The 21,840-nt window shown below is 36.2% G+C and overlaps 1 protein-coding gene and 1 long non-coding RNA gene across 2 annotated transcripts in view; one reads left to right on the top strand and one right to left on the bottom strand.

Moving 5' to 3' along the window:
- Nucleotides 1-1,600: 1,600 nt before the first annotated feature.
- LOC122009506 overlaps nt 1,601-21,840 on the bottom strand; it is a 41,190-nt gene continuing 20,950 nt past the window's right edge. Inside the window, exons 3-8 of the mRNA XM_042565690.1 lie at nt 17,016-17,189; nt 16,810-16,902; nt 16,636-16,704; nt 2,535-2,738; nt 1,839-1,964; nt 1,601-1,759 (exon numbers count right to left, since the gene is read on the bottom strand). Of these exons, the coding sequence (XP_042421624.1) occupies nt 1,619-1,759; nt 1,839-1,964; nt 2,535-2,738; nt 16,636-16,704; nt 16,810-16,902; nt 17,016-17,189 (807 nt within the window). The 3' untranslated portion in view covers nt 1,601-1,618. The remainder of the gene's footprint in view (nt 1,760-1,838; nt 1,965-2,534; nt 2,739-16,635; nt 16,705-16,809; nt 16,903-17,015; nt 17,190-21,840) is intronic.
- On the top strand, nt 12,174-15,320 carry LOC122011802. Its single transcript, XR_006120037.1, has 2 exons — nt 12,174-12,921; nt 13,002-15,320. It is a non-coding gene; the product is annotated as an uncharacterized LOC122011802 (long non-coding RNA).

Here is a 21,840-nt window from a genome sequence, read left to right as displayed (position 1 = left end):
AATTAAAAAATAATTACTTATGCCCCTTCTTAGGTCGAGCCCTACGTAGCTGCCTATCTGACCTCATAGGTGATAATCAATAATTTGATATGTTATTTTGCTCTCATAGTTGATGTTTTAATTCTGTTATTATTGATTTATATTATGTTTTACCGGTTTAGATCCATTTTCTATTTTCTCGAAATTATATTTAAAAATGTACATCTTGTCCTGGAGATCGGATCTTCTGGTCCACTTTTCATGGACCGATGATTCATAATTTAATTACAGTTGGATTATAACCGTGATTCAGTCATAATTGGTTGTGATCGCTCCCTAAGTTCACCTTCTCACCTAAGTTATAGTTGAGGTCGGGGTGGCCGACCCTCTGCTCGGCACCCAGCAGCCTGGCCACCTGCCCCGCTGGCAGCCTCCAGATGACCTCCAGCTGTCCATCTCGATTCAAATTATAATCTAGATGGAAAAATAAATTCAGATAGAAATCACAATTAATTACGATCGAATCATAATAATGATCTAATCACAATTAAATTATGAATCATCCTTTAATCTATAAAAAGTGGACTAAAGGATCCTCTCACCTTGTCTGGTTGAGAACTAAAGATTAGTCTATGACTGAACTCGAATTAAATCAACTTTAGCCTAACCCTAGGGTTAAATGAGAAGTCAAATCTGGAGTGATTTGAGCTATCGATACGGAGTGATCTGATTCATATACTCAAATTTAAAATGATCTTAGTCATCCATACAGATGTGGAGCGATAGTGTTAGCTCCATCCCATCGCCGGAGCTCCACCACATCCCGCCATCGGCCATCCACACGATCTCATCCTTCGGCCGATCCTTTCTCATCACCGGAGCCACCTCCTCTTTGGTTTAGAGAGGAAAGTTCATCTTCCACCTCCGACAGCCCACCTCCTCTTCGGTTTAGAAGAGGAGAGTTCATCTTCCATCTCTGGCAGCCCCTCTCCTCTTCGATTTTGATGAGGAGGGTACATGTTTCACCTCCGCCAGCCCCTCTCCTCTTCTGTTTAGAAGAAGAGAGTTCATCTTCCACCTCCGGTAGCCCACCTCCTCTTAGGTTTAGAAGAGGAGAGTTCATCCTTCTCCACTTCCAGCAACCCTCGCCACCTATCTTCTTCGTTTTAGAAGAAGAGAGTTCTTCCAGACAGCAGTCCCCATCCGAAGCTACCATCGTCGCATTCCACCTCCGAACAGCGCCATTGAAATTCTTCTCCATCCGCAAGCTCCCTACATTGTGTTGATTTGGTTCATGATTGTTTGTCGAACAGTCGAAGGGTACGTAACTATCTCGAAGGGTACATTGGTCTTTGGCTCTTATTTGTTGCCGGGTATAGTTGAATTGGTTATGAGCAAAATTGGTTATGACATAAAAATGTACTTAGATATACCAAAAAGAGAGGTGCATGAAAAAAAGTAGAAATGACATTCTGTTACAAATTCTCATTTTTGGCGCACCTTTGAGAAATTTATTACAAAAAAAAAACTTTGGAAGTACAAAAAATGTTCCGAATTAACTTAGTTGTAAATTGGAGCCTTGCTATATAATAGAGACATCCTTTTCCTCATAGCTTTTATAGAGACATCCTTTCTAGTTCTAGCCTTTGCGAATAATAGCAGCAACTTCTTGCTCAACATAATCTCCTGCACAGATGGGAGGATACTTGCTCGCAAGGGGTGTATCAGCAAAATGGCCTACTGGCTTCAATGTGGCACCAGATGCGATGTGCCCAAATAGCTGGTTAAAGGAACAAGAAATTGGTCAACGAAATTAAGCCCAGACGCAGAAGAAGCTCAAACAGATGGAGAGTACTTACGGTTGATGAAACCCTCCAAAGGCTGCGGGATTGTTGTCGAGCTGACTCAATAGCTTCTAGTGTCCTATTAGTTACCACAACTTCGTGCATTCCAGCCAAACACTCACCTGCAGTTAACCACTCTAGCTGCATATAAAAGCACCAAGCAGAGATAAGCTGGTTTCTTCGTTGAGTTGTTAGAAAACAGTTGCACTAAAATTGAATTGTCACTGACTCGTACAATTTTTTTCCATTTTTTATTTGCAGAGCATACCTTGCCTCTAATTATGATTTTCATCATCTCTCACAATTAAAAAAAACGTAATCTTGTATATACGCTGATGCAATCATGTCTATTTATTCTGTCCACTGGGGGTGGATATACGCTAATCAAAAATTCATATGGATCATTCATAGATGTTTTGGATTCTTATTCCTCAAATCTAAGAAATGAAGTTTCTTATTAAAATTATATTACATTAAATTCATCAATTGACGTCAAATACTTTTTAAAAAATTTGTTTAATCGGATTAATTGAATAAAGTTACTATAACTTGGATGAAATAGATTTGAAAATGGTTAAAGTGACTGATAAATTATTATAGCCTATAGAGTTACAATCAACCAACAAAACTATCATTATGAAAATCTATTTCCTAATATAGCTGAAACTGCAAATTAAACAACTTGTTTAATTATAACGTAAAAATAATCACCTGCTTTCCATTTTGGATAAGGAGACAACCAAAAGGAACCTTGACTTCCATCTTCTGTCCATTTCTTAACCATATGTTTAGGCCTGGGAATCTGCTTCTCCCATGGATTGTTAGGAAATTCAGGTCATAATGATATCCAGCAAAAACAGTGCCTAGAGTGCCATGCCGTTGTAGATTTCCAGTCGGAGAAAGGAGATGAGGTGCCTATAGTTATCATGGGAAAAACAATAAACATTAAGAAAAGGAATCTAATTATGATGAGTAGCTACCACAAAGATAGTCTAGTAAAAGGCTTGTATAGCCTAATAGTGCAAACAAAAAAAGTGTTTGATCTAAATTGGAACTGTATTATTTCTCAGGTAACAAGTCCAAGCCTGATGTGGGTCATAACACTTCATTGGAGAAAGTTTCTATAAAAGGAGAAACCTCTAAAATGAAAAAGCACATAAATAAATTGCATAATATACAAAAAAAAAAAAAAAAAAAAAAAAAAGAGAAAATCACCAAACTCAAACAGCAAATTTGAGAAAGAATATTGCACCTACTATACAAGAATCATTTTAAGGAAGCCTACTTATTAAGCATATTGCAACAATTGCAATGCTCAATCCATATTAGATTAACCATCTTAATCAAAGGCGCATAGATGAAGGGATATAGATGAATGGACAGGTTTTTCTGGAATCTACACTAACAAGCGAAAACTACCATCAAATGTGCTCCCAGAATGTTGAGGTTGACTACTCAATGTAAGCTAGAAAAAGAATAGGCACCGTGTAGCCAACATCAGATTGGGATTCTACATGGTTCCACATCATCATAATAAAGCAGCCTATAGTTAGCAAAGTAAAGAAGTTACAGCAATATGTTTGCAGTTGAATTCCAATATCTAAGTAGCCAAAGAGCCATTCCCCTCCTACCTCTAATTGGAAATTAAAAAATATATATGTGTGGATAAAAGGAACTTATTGATAGATCGATAAAGTGCGATAGAGGGGGGTGAATATCGCGCTCTTTTAAAAACTTTTCTTTTCGTATTTCAAAACAATTCGAGTAAGCAGCGGAAAATATAAAGAGACAAGTTCGTTTACTTTGTTCGGAGTCTAGCTCGACTCCTACTCGAAGGCTCGCAGTCCTTGACTGCACCGATGAGCAATCCACTAAGATTCTTCTTCCCGAAAACCTCGAAAAGAAGTAATGCGTACAAAATACAATAATATAAGATAGTAACAGGCCTACTATCTTATATGAGTTTAAGTGCAATACAAAAGTAAAGTATACCGACAGTATGTGAAAGTTGAAGCTCGGTCGGCACTTGCTTGCATGTAGAAGAGTTGTAGAGCAGTAGCACGAACAATAGCAGCTAGCACAGAGATTGACTTCGAACCCGAACAGTATCTTTTAGCCCTGGACCTCGAGCTCTCTTTTATAAGAACCTTCGACGTTCGGTCGACCGATCCCTGGGTTCGGTCGACCGAACCCGCTCCATTCCTTCTGTGCTAAGATTCGCTGAGATCTGATCTTCGAGCATTATGGTTCGGTCGACCGATAACCTTGTTCGGTCGACCGAACGATGGACTTTCCTTCTCGCCAAGATTCACACTTAATGCTCCATTAATGCTTTTACTGTTCGGTCGACCGAACCTCATTTTCGGTCGACCGATCATGCTGTGATACCATATTTGCGAGCCTGATCTGTTTTGCCATTTTTGCCTGTTCGGTCGACTGATAAAATGTCTTTTTCGGTTGACTGAACCTCCTGTTCAGTTGACTGAACCCTTGGTCAAATGAAGCTTTCTGAGTGTTGGTCGCGTGGCCGCTGACAGAGCCTGATTCTGAGTTCTGAGTCAAAAGTTATGACCATTTGAAGTTCAAGGAGTCATATGATTCTGCAACACAAAGTTAGTTCGATATAACAATAATATTCCTGCAAAACAAAGTTAGCACACTTATAATACATGAGTAGTAATATGCATGAGTATAACAGTTAGGACTGTCATGATCTTAACTTGGAAACCTTTCCGGTTTCTTCAATTGGATCAGCGACCTTAGATTGTTCCTTTCAGGAACACGACCTCACTGTCGCTCCATTCCAGTTGCTTACCTCAACCTACCTGTCAAATATCGGGTCCTCCAAACCTGCTTGGACTTTACTGTCTGGTTGTGACTAGAGCTTTCCTGATTGAGTAAATAGCCTGCACACTTAAGCCAAATCATCAGATCATAACAAGACTTAACTTGAACCTTTGACAACATCAAAACTCAGGTTTGATTATGGTACACCTTGCACCAACACTTATATCATAGGAAGTTATGTCTATATAAAGACATACACAACAGGTTCCCCAAACATCATTGAACAAAGCATAAGAGATGATATTCTCAAACAAGAGTTGAAAACACTAATGACAACACACTATGAATTTCAGTTTTGACACGTGAAGAACACTATCTCTGGATTTCAGATTAGGCAGAAGTTCAATGAACTTATGTTGGAACTGGAATCAAGTCTAAGAAAATCAAATTCTAAAAGACCTTTTGTGTATGTGTGTTGGGGTGGGGGTTGAATAGCACTTGTCGCGGTTTGTTTTTATTTGCTTCACGGCTATTATACCGAGACCCATGATCGTTGATCGCTTTTGAGTGGACAATTCACTGAAAATCTCTCCTCCAAAAAAATATTCGAAAGTAGAGATTGGTCTCTTATAAAAGATAGGGTGTGGTAACAAGTTTACTGTCACTTAGAATTGAAAGCACGAAAACAATAAGTAAATTATACCGACAAGAGTAGTTTAGAGCAAAGCTTCATTGTCAGCGGAGCACATTGGCTTAGCAATTGAGCATTTGCACAAGATGAGAGCACAAGAACATATCCAAGTGATCTCAAAGCCTTTGGTCGAGCTTCCTTATATAATACTCGTTCAGTAAACTGATCCGCCTAATCCCCTTGATAACCGGATCCAAATCCAGTCTATTGGTCGATTGGGGTACAAGTTAGGTCAACCAAACATGTACTTCTCCACTACCTCTATGCTACATTAGCACCTTGATGTAGATCCTTAGTCACACCAATCTCACAGCGGTTATCCTTGACTGCAACTTGTGCCATGTCAACCAGCTGATCTCTATCCCTTGCCATGTCAACCAACTGATCTCTATACCTTGCCACGTTAGCTATCCGAGACTTATACTCGTCCACATTTGATGCCACATATTAGATGTCATGTCACATACTCTGCCACCTCAACTCCCGATCGATCGATCCTTACCATTAGATGTTAACCCATTCAGTCACTCGAACCCGGCAAATAGGGTTGTAAATGAATCAAGCATTCGTGAACAAACTTGGTGTTCGACTTGGTAAGAGCTTGTTTATGTTCGTTCAATATATACAAGATCAATTAAACAAACAAGCTTGAACAACTCATTAAATTAAACAAACAAGCTTGAACACATATGTGTTCAACTCGTTAACGTTCATGAACAATATTCGTGAACAATGTTCATGAACAACATTTGTGAACAATGTTCACGATCCATTCATTAATAAACTCTTATCAATATGCTAAATAAATAATAAAATAAAATAAACAAATAAATTTGAATTATCAAGCTCAATAAAAAATCAAACAACTAAAAGTTTGAAACAATCAAACAAGCTTGAATTGAGAACTCGATAACATCTAAACGAACCAAACTCGAATCAAACTCAAGTCAAGCTTGAATTAAGAGCTCGATAACATCTAAACGAACTAAGCTCGAGTCAAGCTTTAAACAAGCTCAAGCTTATAAAAAATAAACCAAGCCAAACTTAAACAATCATTTCAAAAACTTGGTTTATTTTAAGCTCAGCTCGGCTCGGCTCGGCTCAGTTATCCTATCAAATAAGCTTGAACACCCCAAAGCTCAGCTCGTTTATAGCCCTACCTACAAAACAGAGTTAGTACAAAATATGACATAAGTTTAAATTCTAGTTTAGACAGTTACTATTGTCTAATTTAGACTTCAGAATCCAAGTAGGAGCCTTAGTAGGATCGTCATCTAAGGTAATCCCCATAATGAGGACTCTTTCTAACTTATTCTTCTTTTCAAAAGAACCGCTCCTCTCCAAGAGCTTACCTTCACTTATGCTCTGTTTACTTGGGAGAGTGAAAAGCAAAACTAAGGAAAAGTTTCCATAGTGAAAAAGTTTCTGTCGTTTATTTCATTAAAATTTTAAAAGAGAAGAGAAACGCAATCCATCAGCGGATAGTTTTGAAGCCAAAATTGATCACCTCAAAATCAGACGGAAAACATCACATTGAAAAAAAATGACTCAGGTACCCCTTTTCATTCATAAAATTACACCATATACAAAAAAAAAAAACTCATGTACCTTTTTTCATTCACAAAATTACACCATATACAAAAAAAAATGACGCATGTACCCTTTTTAACTCAAAAAATCATGCCATATACCGAAAAAATGGCGCATGTATCATTTTTCAGTTACAAAAATTACACCGCATGTACCTATCTTCCTCAATCAAGATAAACAAGCATGCAAAGGAAGAGATTTCTTTTCCTTTCTATTTTCTTCCCATGCCCCTAGGTCTGTTTCATCCATCGTGGTCCACTCCTTTAAGTAAATAGAGTATTAGTATTTGCCAAACTTTCGGCCCTCTAGACTTGTTTAGCTTCCCTTGCTCAGAGTCCGATCACTTGACCCGCTAGGTCTTCTTTTGACTCGATGTCCTGTCCTCGCTAACCTATTGAATCTGTCTTGCTAGATGTCCGATCTCCTGTTAAGTTACCTGGCATTTAATTAAGATATTAGAACACAACACAACTTAACTATAAATCTTTGTCAACGCCAAAACTCATGTTTGATTAAATATGCATAAAAAAAAGAAAATTTTCCAAAGTTCCCCCTGAATTTAAAAATTCCACTTGAATTTAAAAATCCCTTGGGATTTTAAAATTTTTCAAACTTAAAATACTTTAAATCTATATTCTCCCCATTTGACATACATAAAAAAAAATGAGCGAAACTAAGTTTACAAAAAAAAAAAACAAGTTTTTTAATAATTTTGATTTCAAAGATTATTTTCAAGGATTTCCAAAATAGGTTTTGTGAAATTTTCTTTGAAACCTAATTTTAAAAATTTAATTTGTAAATAATTTTTAACTTAATTTCAAACATAGTCAAAATTAGAAAAATATTTTTAAAGTGATTTTTGTCAAAAAGTTTAATAATTGCTCTTTCAATCGATTAGTTTGCAAAATTTTCAGAGATAATATTTTGCAAAACTTGCAAAATATTTTTAAGCAAAAATTTTAATAAGTAATTGCTTAAAAATATGTTATGTAAGCGAGTGTAATTAAATACTCGACAAGAAATTATTAAATGAAATTAAATAAAATGAATGATTTAATTTAGGTCAATTTTCTAAGAATCAAAGCTTGCATCCCAACATATAATTTAGCCAAACACATTTATTTAAACCAATATTTTTGAACATAGAATAATTAAAAATACATCCTCTAAGATATTGTCCTTAAGTAAATGTCTAGCCCCTTTTGCCTGACTCAAATGATATTAATGAACCATTAAGTCTAGTTGGGAGTTGATCACCGTAGTGATCCATTTGTGTTTATACCCCTTGATTCATGTTAATCCACTAGATCTACATCAGGGGACAAATCCTAACATCTCACACTCATCTACATGGCACAATACACAACCAAGTTAATCCTAGATGTTGTGAGATGCAATAACTCCTTAAATCTATAGGTGCATGATTTCTAAAGTAATGCCTAGGCTAGTTTCATTTTGTGCATATCTATTTAGATATTGAACATTTACCATAGTTTAAAGTTGGTTGGTAACCTAACGCAACTCTCCTTTATCCGGGTTTGGGACCGACCATGATAGGGTAATTCATCATTTTGTGCATATAGATAAATAAAATATATAATAGCAAAAATACTTCCTATTCTACTAAGGTCATTCATAATTATTTTCTAAGTGTGCTAAACTCAGTATCTAGTAAGGGTTTTGTGACGATGTCTACTAGGTTTGACTTAAACTCAACAGTTCCCCAGTTACATGATCTCTTATGAAATGATGTCTTGACTTCTATATGTTTTGTTCTTGAGTGATGTATAGGGCTTTTTTTTTTGTCAGATTTATTGAACTATGTGTGCATCATTCATAAGAACTGTGATATACATTCTCCCATTGCTATATATTCTGCCTCAGTAGTTGAAAGTGTAACACTGTCTAATTTTCTACTACACCTGTTGAATTGATCTTAACAATTGGCAACTGTCACTTATACTTTTTCTATCTAGTTTGCAGCCGGCATAGTCTAAGTCAGAATAACCAAATAAATCAAAGTTGATAGTCATAGGGAACCAAATTCCTATATTAATTGTTCCTTATTATATCTTAAGATTCATTTTACGATTGTTAAGTGGAATTCTTTAGCACAAGATTGGTAATTTGTGCATATGTCAAATGCAAATAATATACTAGGTTACTAGGTTGACTTGCAGTTGAGAATAGTAGACTACCTATAACACTTCTATAGTATTTTAGGTTTATTGATTTCCCTTATAAGTCATTATCTATTTTTACATTTGTTATCATGGGTGTGTTAATTTCTTTAGCGTTTTCCATATCAGATTTTTTTAATTAATTCCTTAGGATATTTGTTTTAGTATATGTAATTACCTTCTTTTGTTTGTTTTATTTGTAATCCTAGAATACTATGCCATCTATGTAAATTTAGACTATAAATATATCTGATTCAAAGGTTTTGACAAATAAGGTCGAGTCAATTTGCTATTGTTTAAACCCTTTTGATATTAGGTAGGTATATAGCCTATTGTACCAAATCCTAGGTGTTTGTTTTAGACCATATAAGATTTTATTTAGTCTAAACACGTAGTTGGGACCGTCTAAGCGTTCGAACTCGGGTGGATGACTTATATAGACTTCTTCTAAAATTGTTTAAGAATGTGGACTTTATATTCATTTGGTACAACTTGAATTCTTTATATGTTGCATAAGTTAGTAACATTCAAATAGAGTCAAGTCTAGCTACCGGTGTATACGTTTCATCATAGTCTAGACCTTCTAACAAGCTAAAACCTTTAGCTACTAAACGAGCTTTATTTCTTACAATTTCTCCGTTATCGTCAAGTTTGTTTCGAAAAAACCATTTAGTGTCTATTACAGTTTTATCTTTTGGTAGGGGGTACTAGATCCCAGACTTGGTTTCTTTCGAATTGGGTAGCTCTTCTCGCATTGCTATCACCCAATTGGGATCAGATAGTGTTTCATCTAGAGTTTTGGGTTCAAGTTTAGATAAAAGTACAACTTGACTCGTGTTCCTACAGGATGATAAGGTGAACTCCTAGAGTTGGGTCACCCAAGATTTAGCAAGTGGGATGACTCTTATTCTTGATGAACTTATGTTTTGATTGACATTTTCTTCTTCTAGTTCAATCTTCATTTGGTCAAGTCTAATTTTCCTTAATTAATTTTTTGAATTTTCAATATTTGTTTCTTTATTTATGTTTTCTAAGTTTAATTCAGGCATTTGAAGGTTGTTATCTTCATCAAATATTACATTAGTTGTTTTTCCAATTTTTAATGTATCTTTATTATAAACTCTATAGACTCTATTAGTTGTTGAATATTCAAGAAATATACCATTTATTGATTTTGAGGTAAATTTTCCTAAATAACCTTTTCTATTTAAAATATATACTTTACATCTAAATACTCTTAAATATTTTAAGCTAGATATTTTGTTATAGTAAATTTCATAAAGGGTTTTATTATAAGTTTATTAATTAAGGTTCTTTTGAATGTGTGATTAGGTAAATCATATTCATTTAACTTAGTTCTAAATGCCTCTATTTTTTTCTTTCTACTATATCATTTTGTGGAGTTCTAGAATATAAAAATTTATGATGATATCCATTATCTTGACAAATTTAGTGAATCTATGATTTTCAAATTCTCCTCCATGGTCACTTCTGATTTTTTTTGTTTTTATATCTTTTTTATTTTGTGTTAATTTACAAAAATTATGACATTGTTTAAATATTTCATCTTTATGTTTTTAAAAATTTACCCAAGTAAATCTTAAATATTTATCTATTATGACTAAGAAGTATTGATTTTCTCTTAGTGACTTGGCCCCATGTGAATCAAATAGGTACAAGTGTAGAAGTTTAAATATGGATTTAGTTTGATTTTAATCAGTTAATTTATGTGTTGGCATAGTTTGTTTTTCTTGTTGACAAACATTATAAATTTATTTTCTATGTTCCTTAATTTTGGTAGGCTTATAACTAATCCACTTTGACTTAATTTTGATGTCTCTAAAGTGGGTGTCGCCTAGTATCCTATGTCACAACCATGTTTCCTCTTGCTATGTTAGAAGACACTAGAATGAGTATCTTGGTAAATTAATTGAGTAGATATTGTTTTTCATAATTGAGTATTATCGTAGGACACTCAATGTTTTTATTAAACATTCAAAAGACAAAAATTTAACGGTTTCACATAATTGACTAATGCTAAGTAGGTTGAAATCAAATTTCTCTACTAGCAAGACTTTGCAGATAATGAAATTTGATTTTAATTCAGTGTTACATGTTTCGATTACCTTAAGTTTTCCGTTGTTTTCGAAGGCTACCAATCGTAGGTTTTTGAGTTTTAATTTCGTAAATTTTTGTCGATCTCCCGTCATATGTCTCGAGCACCCACTATCCAACATTCATTGGCCTAAACCTTCATGTTCCCACACATAAAGTACATATTTGGTACCAACTAATTTATGGAGTCTTATAGGGTTGACAAGGTTTGACTTTATTTTTCATCTCACCCCGTTCATATTATCCTTATAGGTTTTGTGAGATAATTTTCAATTTTATTTAATTTAAAATTAAGTTTGAATTGGGAGGATTCTTTCCCTGGGTTAGATTCAAATTTAGCCTTCAATCAATTAAGTGGTTATTTCTAGACTTGGCTTCTTAATTGGATCAATGGTCACTTCGTTAGACAAAGTCAATTCAAGAAATTAAATACTTAACCAACTTAGTATAAAATCCTGATCTAACTAGTTTAGGATATGGTGAGTTAGCTTCAGTAAGTTTCTTTTAGTTGAGTGCATCAAATAGGATACTTCTCATCCATCCCTGACACATTTATTATAAATGTCCCTAACGTACTATGAGCTCACCACGTCCTAATGCTATATTATCAAGATTAGAAAACCCTTTTTCCTATCTAGCCATTCTAGTCCTATCTAGCTGTTCTAAATTATGCAAAAAAAAATAAACAATCAAGCATGCACTTTAATTAAGTAGAGCAATAATTGTCTAATTGGCTCCCTTAGATCATGACTTTGATATCGTTTATCTAAGTAGTGGATTTGATTCTTAGGAATCCAATATTGATTATGTCATACTTTATTTATTAGACTCGATTTTAGGTGTAAAATATCAAAAAGGACAAATAATTATAACAAAAATTTTAGAATTTTTTTTTAAAAAAATTGAGAATTATTCGGAGCTCGAGTTTGCAGGAATGCATTTATAGACTTTGGGAAAGGCATGTTTGAAATTCTTAAAGATGGAGTTGATTGAAGAATTAAACCTTAGGTTTAATTAAAATACATAAGTCTATATTTTATTTCTTTTTATTTTCTTCCGTTTCTCACCCCACCCAAGCCATGCCGAACCCTTTCCTCCCGACGTCTCCTCCCCTCTCGCAACGTCGGCCCTTTTCGGCTTCCCCAATCGACGCCGCCCTCCCGAGGCCTCGCGCTTCCTCTTCCCTCACGAACAAAACCCGTCGGCCAAGGGAGATCGGGCACAACTCCTCCCTCTTCCATCCTTCTCCACCTCACGCCGACTCCTCCCTTTTCCCCTCTCTGTGTTGCCGCCGGCCATCACAGGCCGTCGCTCGTCGCCAGCGATCACAAGAGCCACCTCCTCTCTTCATCACCGGCGCAGATCTAGATCGAGCATTTTCCCGATCGCAGGGGAGGCCATCCATCGTTGAGGTGTGCCCTACTTTGGATCCACTACCCCTCTTCTGATCGCATCAGCCTCTGTGCAGTGCTATCCTCAGCCGATGCCCTAGTGCCATCATCAGAGGAGAATTTTGGTCATCGGCTTTAGATTCTTGGCCGTGCACACCAAGTGCTCACTGGGAGCACTTGATCCCATCCCGGTGCTTGCTGATCTAACATTAGCAATCATTTGCACTGCTGCCACATAAGCCACAAGGTTCCAGCAGCAATTGATTTCCAGCCACCACATCCCTGTTAGCCGGAAGTCTGCATCGTCGGATCCTCGATTATCACAGACAGTTAGGGAGGAAGAGGTAAGGTGCACAAATTGTTCTGGAATTAGGTTGTGGAATTGGTATGTTGATTTTTCTTTTGATCTCCTTGATCCGAACAGTGAGGTGGTTTCTAGCAACTACTCTTCCGGTAGTAACTATCCCTGGCTGTGGATCAACAAGACTGGTTTGTGAGATTGAGGTAAGAATTGTATAGAAATGGATTAATACCAAATTTAAATCCATTGTTTTGGTTGTGTATGAGATTGATTCCAATCTTGAAAATTTGAAGTGTTAATTGTGAGCAAAGGATTGGTTCATTTCTGGATATTGAGATTAGATGTTGGATTTTAAACTAGGGTTCGGGTTGGATCTGATTTATCGAGCTAACCGAGATTAAATGACGGCTTTGGGTTTCTTGGTTTAATAGGAATTTGATTTAACTACTAGATACATATTAACATAGCTAAATTATACGTTTGATTTGCAAGACTTTGATTCGAGACGAGCGTCTCGACGTGGGATCTATTTCGGATATGATCTCCATTTTTTGAGTCGGGAACCTTGACTTATCTTTTTGATATTGTCATTTGATATGCGTAGTAGATTATAACGAGTAGTAATGGTTATGTCTATATCTGCATTGGTAGGCCAGGTCTTTACTTGATACCTATAGCATGCTTTATTTGTTGTCTGTTATACATCCATGCCTATACCCTCTTGATTATTGCCATGTGTATTTTGTGTTCATCGAGGTAGTGACCTACCATGCCTTATTGTGTACAGGACTAGTTATTTGCTATACCGGTCAGGTGTACCTAGATCATTTGTTTGGATCCATTTACCTTTTAGTACATACTTTATGGAGGTGGATATGTTCAGGATTTACATGCTTAGTGACATGCACCATCTTACACTATTGCATGCTGAGCGATTGTCGGCTCCATTATTGTTGAGCACATATCCAGTTACATGGATCTGCACACACAACCACTCATGGGTTAGTGGTATATCAGACAAGGTGTGTTGCAGCAGGTTACTCTGTCAAGGGTTCCGCTGGTCCGCTCATGGGTAGTGTGATTGCAGCATGGTAGCAGCACAGGGATTCCTCCCCTTGACTATGACACAGGGAGATGAGAGCATTGGGCTCTCCCACTTATCATTTAGGGTAGGAGGATAGGTGTACTCCGACAGCATTCTGTCCACTCGATCACTCAGGAGTAGTGATGACAGAGTGCACAGTTGTTATATCCCTACCCACTCGGTCTCACATCGTGTGTGAGATGGTTGACTAACGTCAATGGTGACAATGTCATTTGCATCATGTGCATGCAAGGCTCTAAAATTCGCTAGGCGCTAGTCCGGCGCTAGACCAGCGCCTAGGCTGCCTAGGCGGGGACTAGGCGCTACTAGGCGGATTCCACGGTATCAATATAAATTACATAATAAATCACATTCTATAACTCCAACACAATAAATCAAATTTAAAATGAGTTTAAAATTACACAACTAATAAAATATTATAAATTTATTCTATTTTTTCTCCTTTATAATTTTCAACAACTTGTTCTTCATCAGACACAAACTTAATATTATCATCGGGCACAAACTCAAGGTTACATTTCAGTTTTTTTTAATTGGGCTTTAAATTTAAAAGCCCAAACGAATAAAAAAATCATAAAAACCTTGTACTATTTCTGCGACGCCTAGACGATTCAACGATTATTCGACGCCTAGGGCCGCCTAATCGCCCCCTAGGCGTTAAAACCGACTAGGCTGGCCGACTAGCATGTTTTCGGTGCGGCTGGCTAGTGCCTAGCGCCTAGGCGGGGTCTAGGCGGACGCCTAGGCCGATTTTTAGAACATTGTGTGCATGGATTGTATTTATTGCTTGTGATTGCTACATATTGGATGCTGTATTTCTGTGGTTGCATATGATTGACATACATACAGGAGACCTGATGGGTTTGGTCTAATGACTTTTATGTCGGGATAGAAGGCCCAGGTGAGTACAGTTATTCTCCTGTCTTTCAGTTTTGCTTTTCCAATTATTGTCCAGGAGACTATACTGCATGATTATTACTGTTGGTTATATTTTACTATGCATGTGAGACTGATACCCGCTGAGTCGTTGAACTCACACCGTTGCTTTATTTTCCTATTTCAGGTTGAAGCCGTCAGAAGGTTCCAGTCGCTAGTCCCCACTAAGAGTCGAGATGGTTATCTTTTTTCGGACTTGTGTTTCCTTATTAGTGAACTACATACTTGTGATGTGTGTGTTTTGCACTCTTGGATTTTATATCATGATTCGAGTATAATGCCCATGTTTTCCGTTGCGAAGGTTTTTCGTTGTAGTGGTGTAGGTTTTTATTAAACTGCGTGGTTGTGATTGTCAGCCGAAGGCTGTACTGTATAAACTGCGTTGATATTTGTTTATTTTATTGTATGTGTTCCAGCCGTGTTAGGTGAGAATTAAGAGGCCCTGAGGGCTTGTAGATAAGTTTCAGATTGTCACCCGTAAAGGGGAGATGTTGTCGGAATTTCTTCTGACAGGGACTCCCCTGGGGCGTGACATTAGGACTCATAGTTGGACTCGTTTTCTAATATTTTGATTGACTAATGACATGTATGATTTATAATTAGTATTAGCTTTGAGTCCAAGTCCAGATTTGTTGTACACAACTTGTTGAGTTCTAAGCATCATGTTCAGGTACTTGGCCCTTGATGTGAACAATTCCAACAAACATGAACTTAACTTTTCAAGAGGAAATTCTTTTCCTCAAGTTTTTGAACTTGAGTTGAGATTCCTTCTTGAACTTGGTCGATTGAGGGACTAGGATTGATTTTCTCCTTGTAGGCTTTTACCTCCTTAAGTAACTTGACTTGGACATTGGATTTAGGGATGGCAATTTTTCCCGCGGGTTTGGGGCCCCGCGGGGAAAACCCGAAATGGGGATGGGGATCCCCAATTTTTCGGGGATGGGGCGGGTTTGGGGCGGGTATGGGAATACTATCCCCATCCCCGAACCCGCCCCGAATATTATTATTATTAATATTAATAAATAATAATATGATTTTTAAAAAAAAGTAATAATAATAGTATTAATATTAATATTAAAAATTTTTAAAATATTATTAATAATAATATTATTAATAATAATATTATTAATATTGATATTATTATTAATATTATCAATTGACCCAAACAAACCACAGACACTAGAATAGCTCATGCCAGGTCAGATTACATGTATTAATATTAATATTAATATTGATGATAATATTGGTATTAATACATGGCAGTTAAACTTTCACCTCCATGGATTGCAATTGATGATACAGTGACTACCATTTTGGTGTTTTTGTGTCTGTGATTTGTTTGGGTTAATATTCTACTGTTTCTGGTGTCTATGGTTTGTTTGGGTCAATTTGGAAATGGGGCGGGGATGGGGAATCCCCGAACCCGTGGGTTCGGGTTCGGGGAATCCCCGAACCCGAGAAAATAAGAATGGGGCGAGGATGAGAATGGCAAACCCGCCTCCGCTCCGCCCCATTGTCATCCCTAATTGGATTTAGCTAACTTCCTAGTTAAGCATGAAATCATAAAGTATAGCTTATCGACTAAGGGAGAAGTTACCTCTTATTCTTGTAGGTTTGGCCCTAGTTAAGTATGCAAGAAAATAGAAGAATGTGTAGGATATAGTGAAGGAAACGTTGTAGAAGTGCCAACATATAAAGCTAAATAAGAAGTATTACATGGTCCATTAAAGAAGTAAATGCATCCTTGTCCAAGCCAAATCCAATAGCAGCCATCTCAGCAACAACCTATGACAAGTAAACTCTTAGAAACAAACATGGTGAAGCAATGAGTAGCAACAAAAGACAAACAAACAGCTATAAACCTATACCAGATTACTAATAATGAAGTACCTCGATAGTAGCTATCATTTTTGATCCCCAAAGATCCATTGTTTCTTTCCAATCAGGAAATCCATCAGGTATAATAGATTCTGGGTTCAGTTCCTTCATCCAAAAAGATAATTTACCACAACATATATTTAATCAAAGATTTATATTATTAATAGATGAATTAAAAACGAGATTATGCAGAATACACATATACAAAATATTGAGACCTTAAAATGAGTGTTTTCTGGTCGAGGGTCTATTCTCCATGTGTATCGCCATTTAGGGTCTGGACCAGAAAAAATAGCAGGCTGAACCTCCTTTGGCATAGATTTAATCTTTGCTTGCATATCTTCATCAACCAGACAGCGCGGTATCTCCACACCCTCAGGAGTTGCACCACCCTAATCAGTTGCATTCACTCAATTAGTTTGATAGTTTAATTCCATTTATTCCACTAAGAAAACATAGAATGGCAGACATATATTATGATGTCACTTTTTCCAATTAAGGATAACAAGCATGAGAAATAAACAAGTTTAGGGTGGCAAATAGCAATAATCATGGATGGATGGATACAATGTTGTTACCCATTAAATTGATTATGCACGTCCAAAACATTTTTGAATTTGTTTGTCCTGAATTTATTTTCTCCCGTGATACACCTCGCCAGACCCAACTGAACCCCTCTAGACAATACATACATGTACTGAGTATAACTTGGAACATTTTTTGAAAAAAGAATTTACATAGTCTGAAAGAGGAATAAACCATTTCACTCAAAACATGCACTCAGTAGTATTTATTATACTAATCAAAAGCTAGATGCTTATGGTCTAGGAGAAGAATCAATGCAAATCATGCCATAGGAGTATTCAGTTGTCAAATTATTCTGTGAAATGATATCTAATCTAAAGAAATAATAAACTAACTAATATTCACTAACCTGGTGACCTCGTAGTGCCTCAGGTAGGAGCTATCTTTAATTAAGGATGCTAGCTAACAATGTCTCGACTCTAGAAACTAAAAGATTATAATTTACCAGGTGACGGAGGATTAGAAATGGTAGCATACAAATATATTCACATGCAAATATTAGTTATTAGTTTGATTGTGTTAACATGGCACCGAGATGTGTTGTCTAGTCAAGATTCCATTTGCCTTGTACAACTGTTGTGCTAGCTAACCATATCTTGATTTCCGAAACTAAAGGATTACTTTACAAAGCAATGGTGGATTAGAAAGGGTCACATACAACTATATTGTCATTCTGATTTGAGTCATTAGTTTGATTCTGTTAATGTGGCACACAGATGTGTTACGTAGTCAAGAATCCACTAGCTTTAAAAAGTTGATGTCTGAACTTGCAATGATACACATAGTTTATGTATGAATTTCGTCATTAACCATTTGTTTTCTTCCAAAAGTCAGATTGTTAATGAAACTGATCAAACAAGTTGAGGTACAGTACTAGTGGCATACAAATTTAACAAAGAGAGTAAAAGAAGTTTGGACCAAAATATTATGTCAAACAAGAGTCACTAGCAAGTCAAATTGGGGTGTTTAAAACGGACACTTAAGAAATATACTGTATGGGCGTATTCTATTTACTTACCTTAAATCATATTTACTCGAGTCAATAGAAAAAAAAATCAATAGATTTATTTTATTTTATTTTTTAAGAAAAAAAATAGAGAATGTCCGATAATTAAAACCAAGGGTGGTCGCCCTCCTTATCGGCAATAGAACCCTAGTATTATGGGGTTCTACCGATAGAGATAAAGAATATTGTCCCTTTGTTTCACGTAACAATCGTCCCTCTATGCTTGAATTTCTAGATCCGTTAAAATGATGAAAAGTGAGATGGAGATATAATGCTTGCGCGTATTCTATTTACTTACATGTTAAATCATATTTACTCGAGTCGAGAGAAAAAAAATCAAAAGATTTATTTTATTTTATTTTTAAGAAAAAAAAAATAGAGAACGTCCTGATGATTAAAACCAGGGACGGTCGCCCTCCTTATCGGCAATGGAACCCTAGTATTATGGGGTTCTACCGATAGAGATAAAGAATATTGTCCCTTGTTTCACGTAACAATCGTCCTTCCATACTTGAATTTCTAGATCCGTTAAAATGATGAAAAGTGAGATAAAGATATACTGCCTTCACGTATTCTATTTACTTACATGTTAAATCATATTTACTGAGTCGAGGGAAAAAAAAAATCAATAGATTTATTTTATTTTAGTTTTTAAGAAAAAAGAATAGAAAACGTCTCGATGATTAAAACCAGGGGCGGTCGCCCTCCTTATCGGCAATGGAACCCTAGTATTATGGGGTTTCACCGATAGAGATAAAAAATATTGTCCCTTGTTTCACGTAACAATCGTCCCTCCATGCTTGAATTTCTAGATATGTTAAAATGATGAAAAGTGAGATGGAGATATACTGCTTGCGCGTATTCTATTACTTACCTGTTATATCATATTTACTCGAGTCGAGAGAAAAAAAAAATCAATAGATTTATTTTATTTTATTTTTTAAGAAAAAAGAATAGAGAACGTCCTGATGACTAAAACCAAGGGCGGTCGCCTCCCTTATCGGCAGTGGAACCCTAGTATTATGGGGTTCCACCGATGGAGATAAAGAATATTGTCTTTTGTTTCACGTAACAATCGTCCCTCCATGCTTGAATTTCTAGATATGTTAAAATGATGAAAAGTGAGATGGAGATATACTGCTTGCGCGTATTCTATTTACTTACCTGTTAAATCATATTTACTCGAGTCGAGAGAAAAAAATCAATAGATTTATTTTATTTTATTTTTTAAGAAAAAAGAATAGAGAACGTCTCGATGATTAAAACCAAGGGCGGTCGCCTCCCTTATCGGCAGTGAAACCCTAGTATTATGGAGTTCCATCAATAGAGATAAAGAATATTGTCCCTTGTTTCACGTAACAATCATCTCTCCATGCTTGAATTTTTGGATCCGTTAAAATGATGAAAAGTGAGATAGAGATATACTGCCTACGCGTATTCTATTTACTTACCTATTAAATCATATTTACTCGAGTCGAGAGAAAAAAAAATCAATAGATTTATTTTATTTTATTTTTTAAGAAAAAAGAATAGAGAACGTCCCGATGACTTAAACCAAGGGCGGTCGCCCCCCTTATCGGCAGTGGAACCCTAGTATTATGGGGTTCCACCGATGGAGATAGAGAATATTGTCTTTTGTTTCACGTAACAATCGTCCCTCCATGCTTGAATTTCTAGATATGTTGTCCCCAGGGCGTAGCACAGATGGGGAGTGCATGGTTCTGTGGCTTAAAGGTCCAGGGGTCGATCCCCGGGGTGTCACTACCTGGGGTTAACGTCTCCGCCATGCACTTTCCACCTGTGTACCTGCATTTACCTCCCTCCATATCCGTGTGACCGGCTTTAGGGGGGCCGCTGATGTGGCGGTTCCACATTTTTTTTTGAATTTCTAGATATGTTAAAATGATGAAAAGTGAGATGGAGATATACTGCTTGCGCGTATTCTATTTACTTACTTGTTAAATCATATTTACTCGAGTCAAGAGAAAAAAAAAATCAATAGATTTATTTTATTTTATTTTTAAGAAAAAGGAATAGAGAACGTCCTGATGATTAAAACCAGGAACGGTCGCTCTCCTTATCGGCAATGGAACCCTAGTATTATGGGGTTCCACCGATAGAGATAAAGAATATTGTCCCTTGTTTCACGTAACAATCGTCCCTCCATACTTGAATTTCTAGATCCGTTAAAATGATGAAAAGTGAGATAAAGATATACTGTCTTCGCGTATTCTATTTACTTACATGTTAAATCATATTTACTGAGTCGAGAGAAAAAAAAAATCAATAGATTTATTTTATTTTAGTTTTTAAGAAAAAAGAATAGAGAACGTCCTGATGACTAAAACCAAGGGCGGTCACCCCCCTTATCGGCAGTGGAACCCTAGTATTATGGGGTTCCACCAATGGAGATAAAGAATATTGTCTTTTGTTTCACGTAATAATCGTCCCTCCATGCTTGAATTTCTAGATATGTTAAAATGATGAAAAGTGAGATGGAGATATAATGCTTGCGCGTATTCTATTTACTTACCTGTTAAATCATATTTACTTGAGTCGAGAGAAAAAAAATCAATAGATTTATTTTATTTTATTTTTTAAGAAAAAAGAATAGAGAACGTCTCGATGATTAAAACCAAGGGCGGTCGCCTCGCTTATCGGCAGTGGAACCTTAGTATTATGGAGTTCCACCAATAGAGATAAAGAATATTGTCCCTTGTTTCACGTAACAATCATCTCTCCATGCTTGAATTTTTGGATCCGTTAAAATGATGAAAAGTGAGATGGAGATATACTGCCTACGTGTATTCTATTTACTTACCTGTTAAATTATATTTACTCGAGTCGAGAGAAAAAAAAATCAATAGATTTATTTTATTTTATTTTTTAAGAAAAAAGAATAGAGAACGTCCCGATGATTAAAACCAAGGGCGGTCGCCCCCCTTATCGGCAGTGGAACCCTAGTATTATGGGGTTCCACCGATGGAGATAAAGAATATTGTCTTTTGTTTCACGTAACAATCGTCCCTCCATGTTTGAATTTCTAGATCCGTTAAAACGACGAAAAGTGAGATGGAGATATACTATCTGCGCGTATTAAAATCAAGGGCAGTCGACCCCCTTATCGACAGTGGAACCCTAGTATTATGGGGTTCCACCGATAGAGATAAAGAATATTGTCCTTTGTTTCACGTAGCAATCGTCTCTCCATGCTTGAATTTCTGAATCCGTTAAAACGATAAAAAGTGAGATGGAGATATACTGTCTGCGCGTATTCTATTTACTTACCTGTTAAATCATATTTACTCGAGTCAAGATGGAAAAAAATCAATAGATTTATTTTATTTTATTTTTTAAGAAAAAAGAATAGAGAACGTCCCGATGATTAAAACTAGGGACGGTCACCCCCTTATCAACAGTGGAACCCTAATATTATGGGGTTCCACCGATAG

This window comes from Zingiber officinale, chromosome 8A, assembly GCF_018446385.1.
Source record: "Zingiber officinale cultivar Zhangliang chromosome 8A, Zo_v1.1, whole genome shotgun sequence".
Lineage (NCBI taxonomy): Eukaryota > Viridiplantae > Streptophyta > Magnoliopsida > Zingiberales > Zingiberaceae > Zingiber > Zingiber officinale.
Note: the sequence above shows the minus strand (reverse complement) of the source record. Positions and strands in the feature narration are given on the sequence as shown.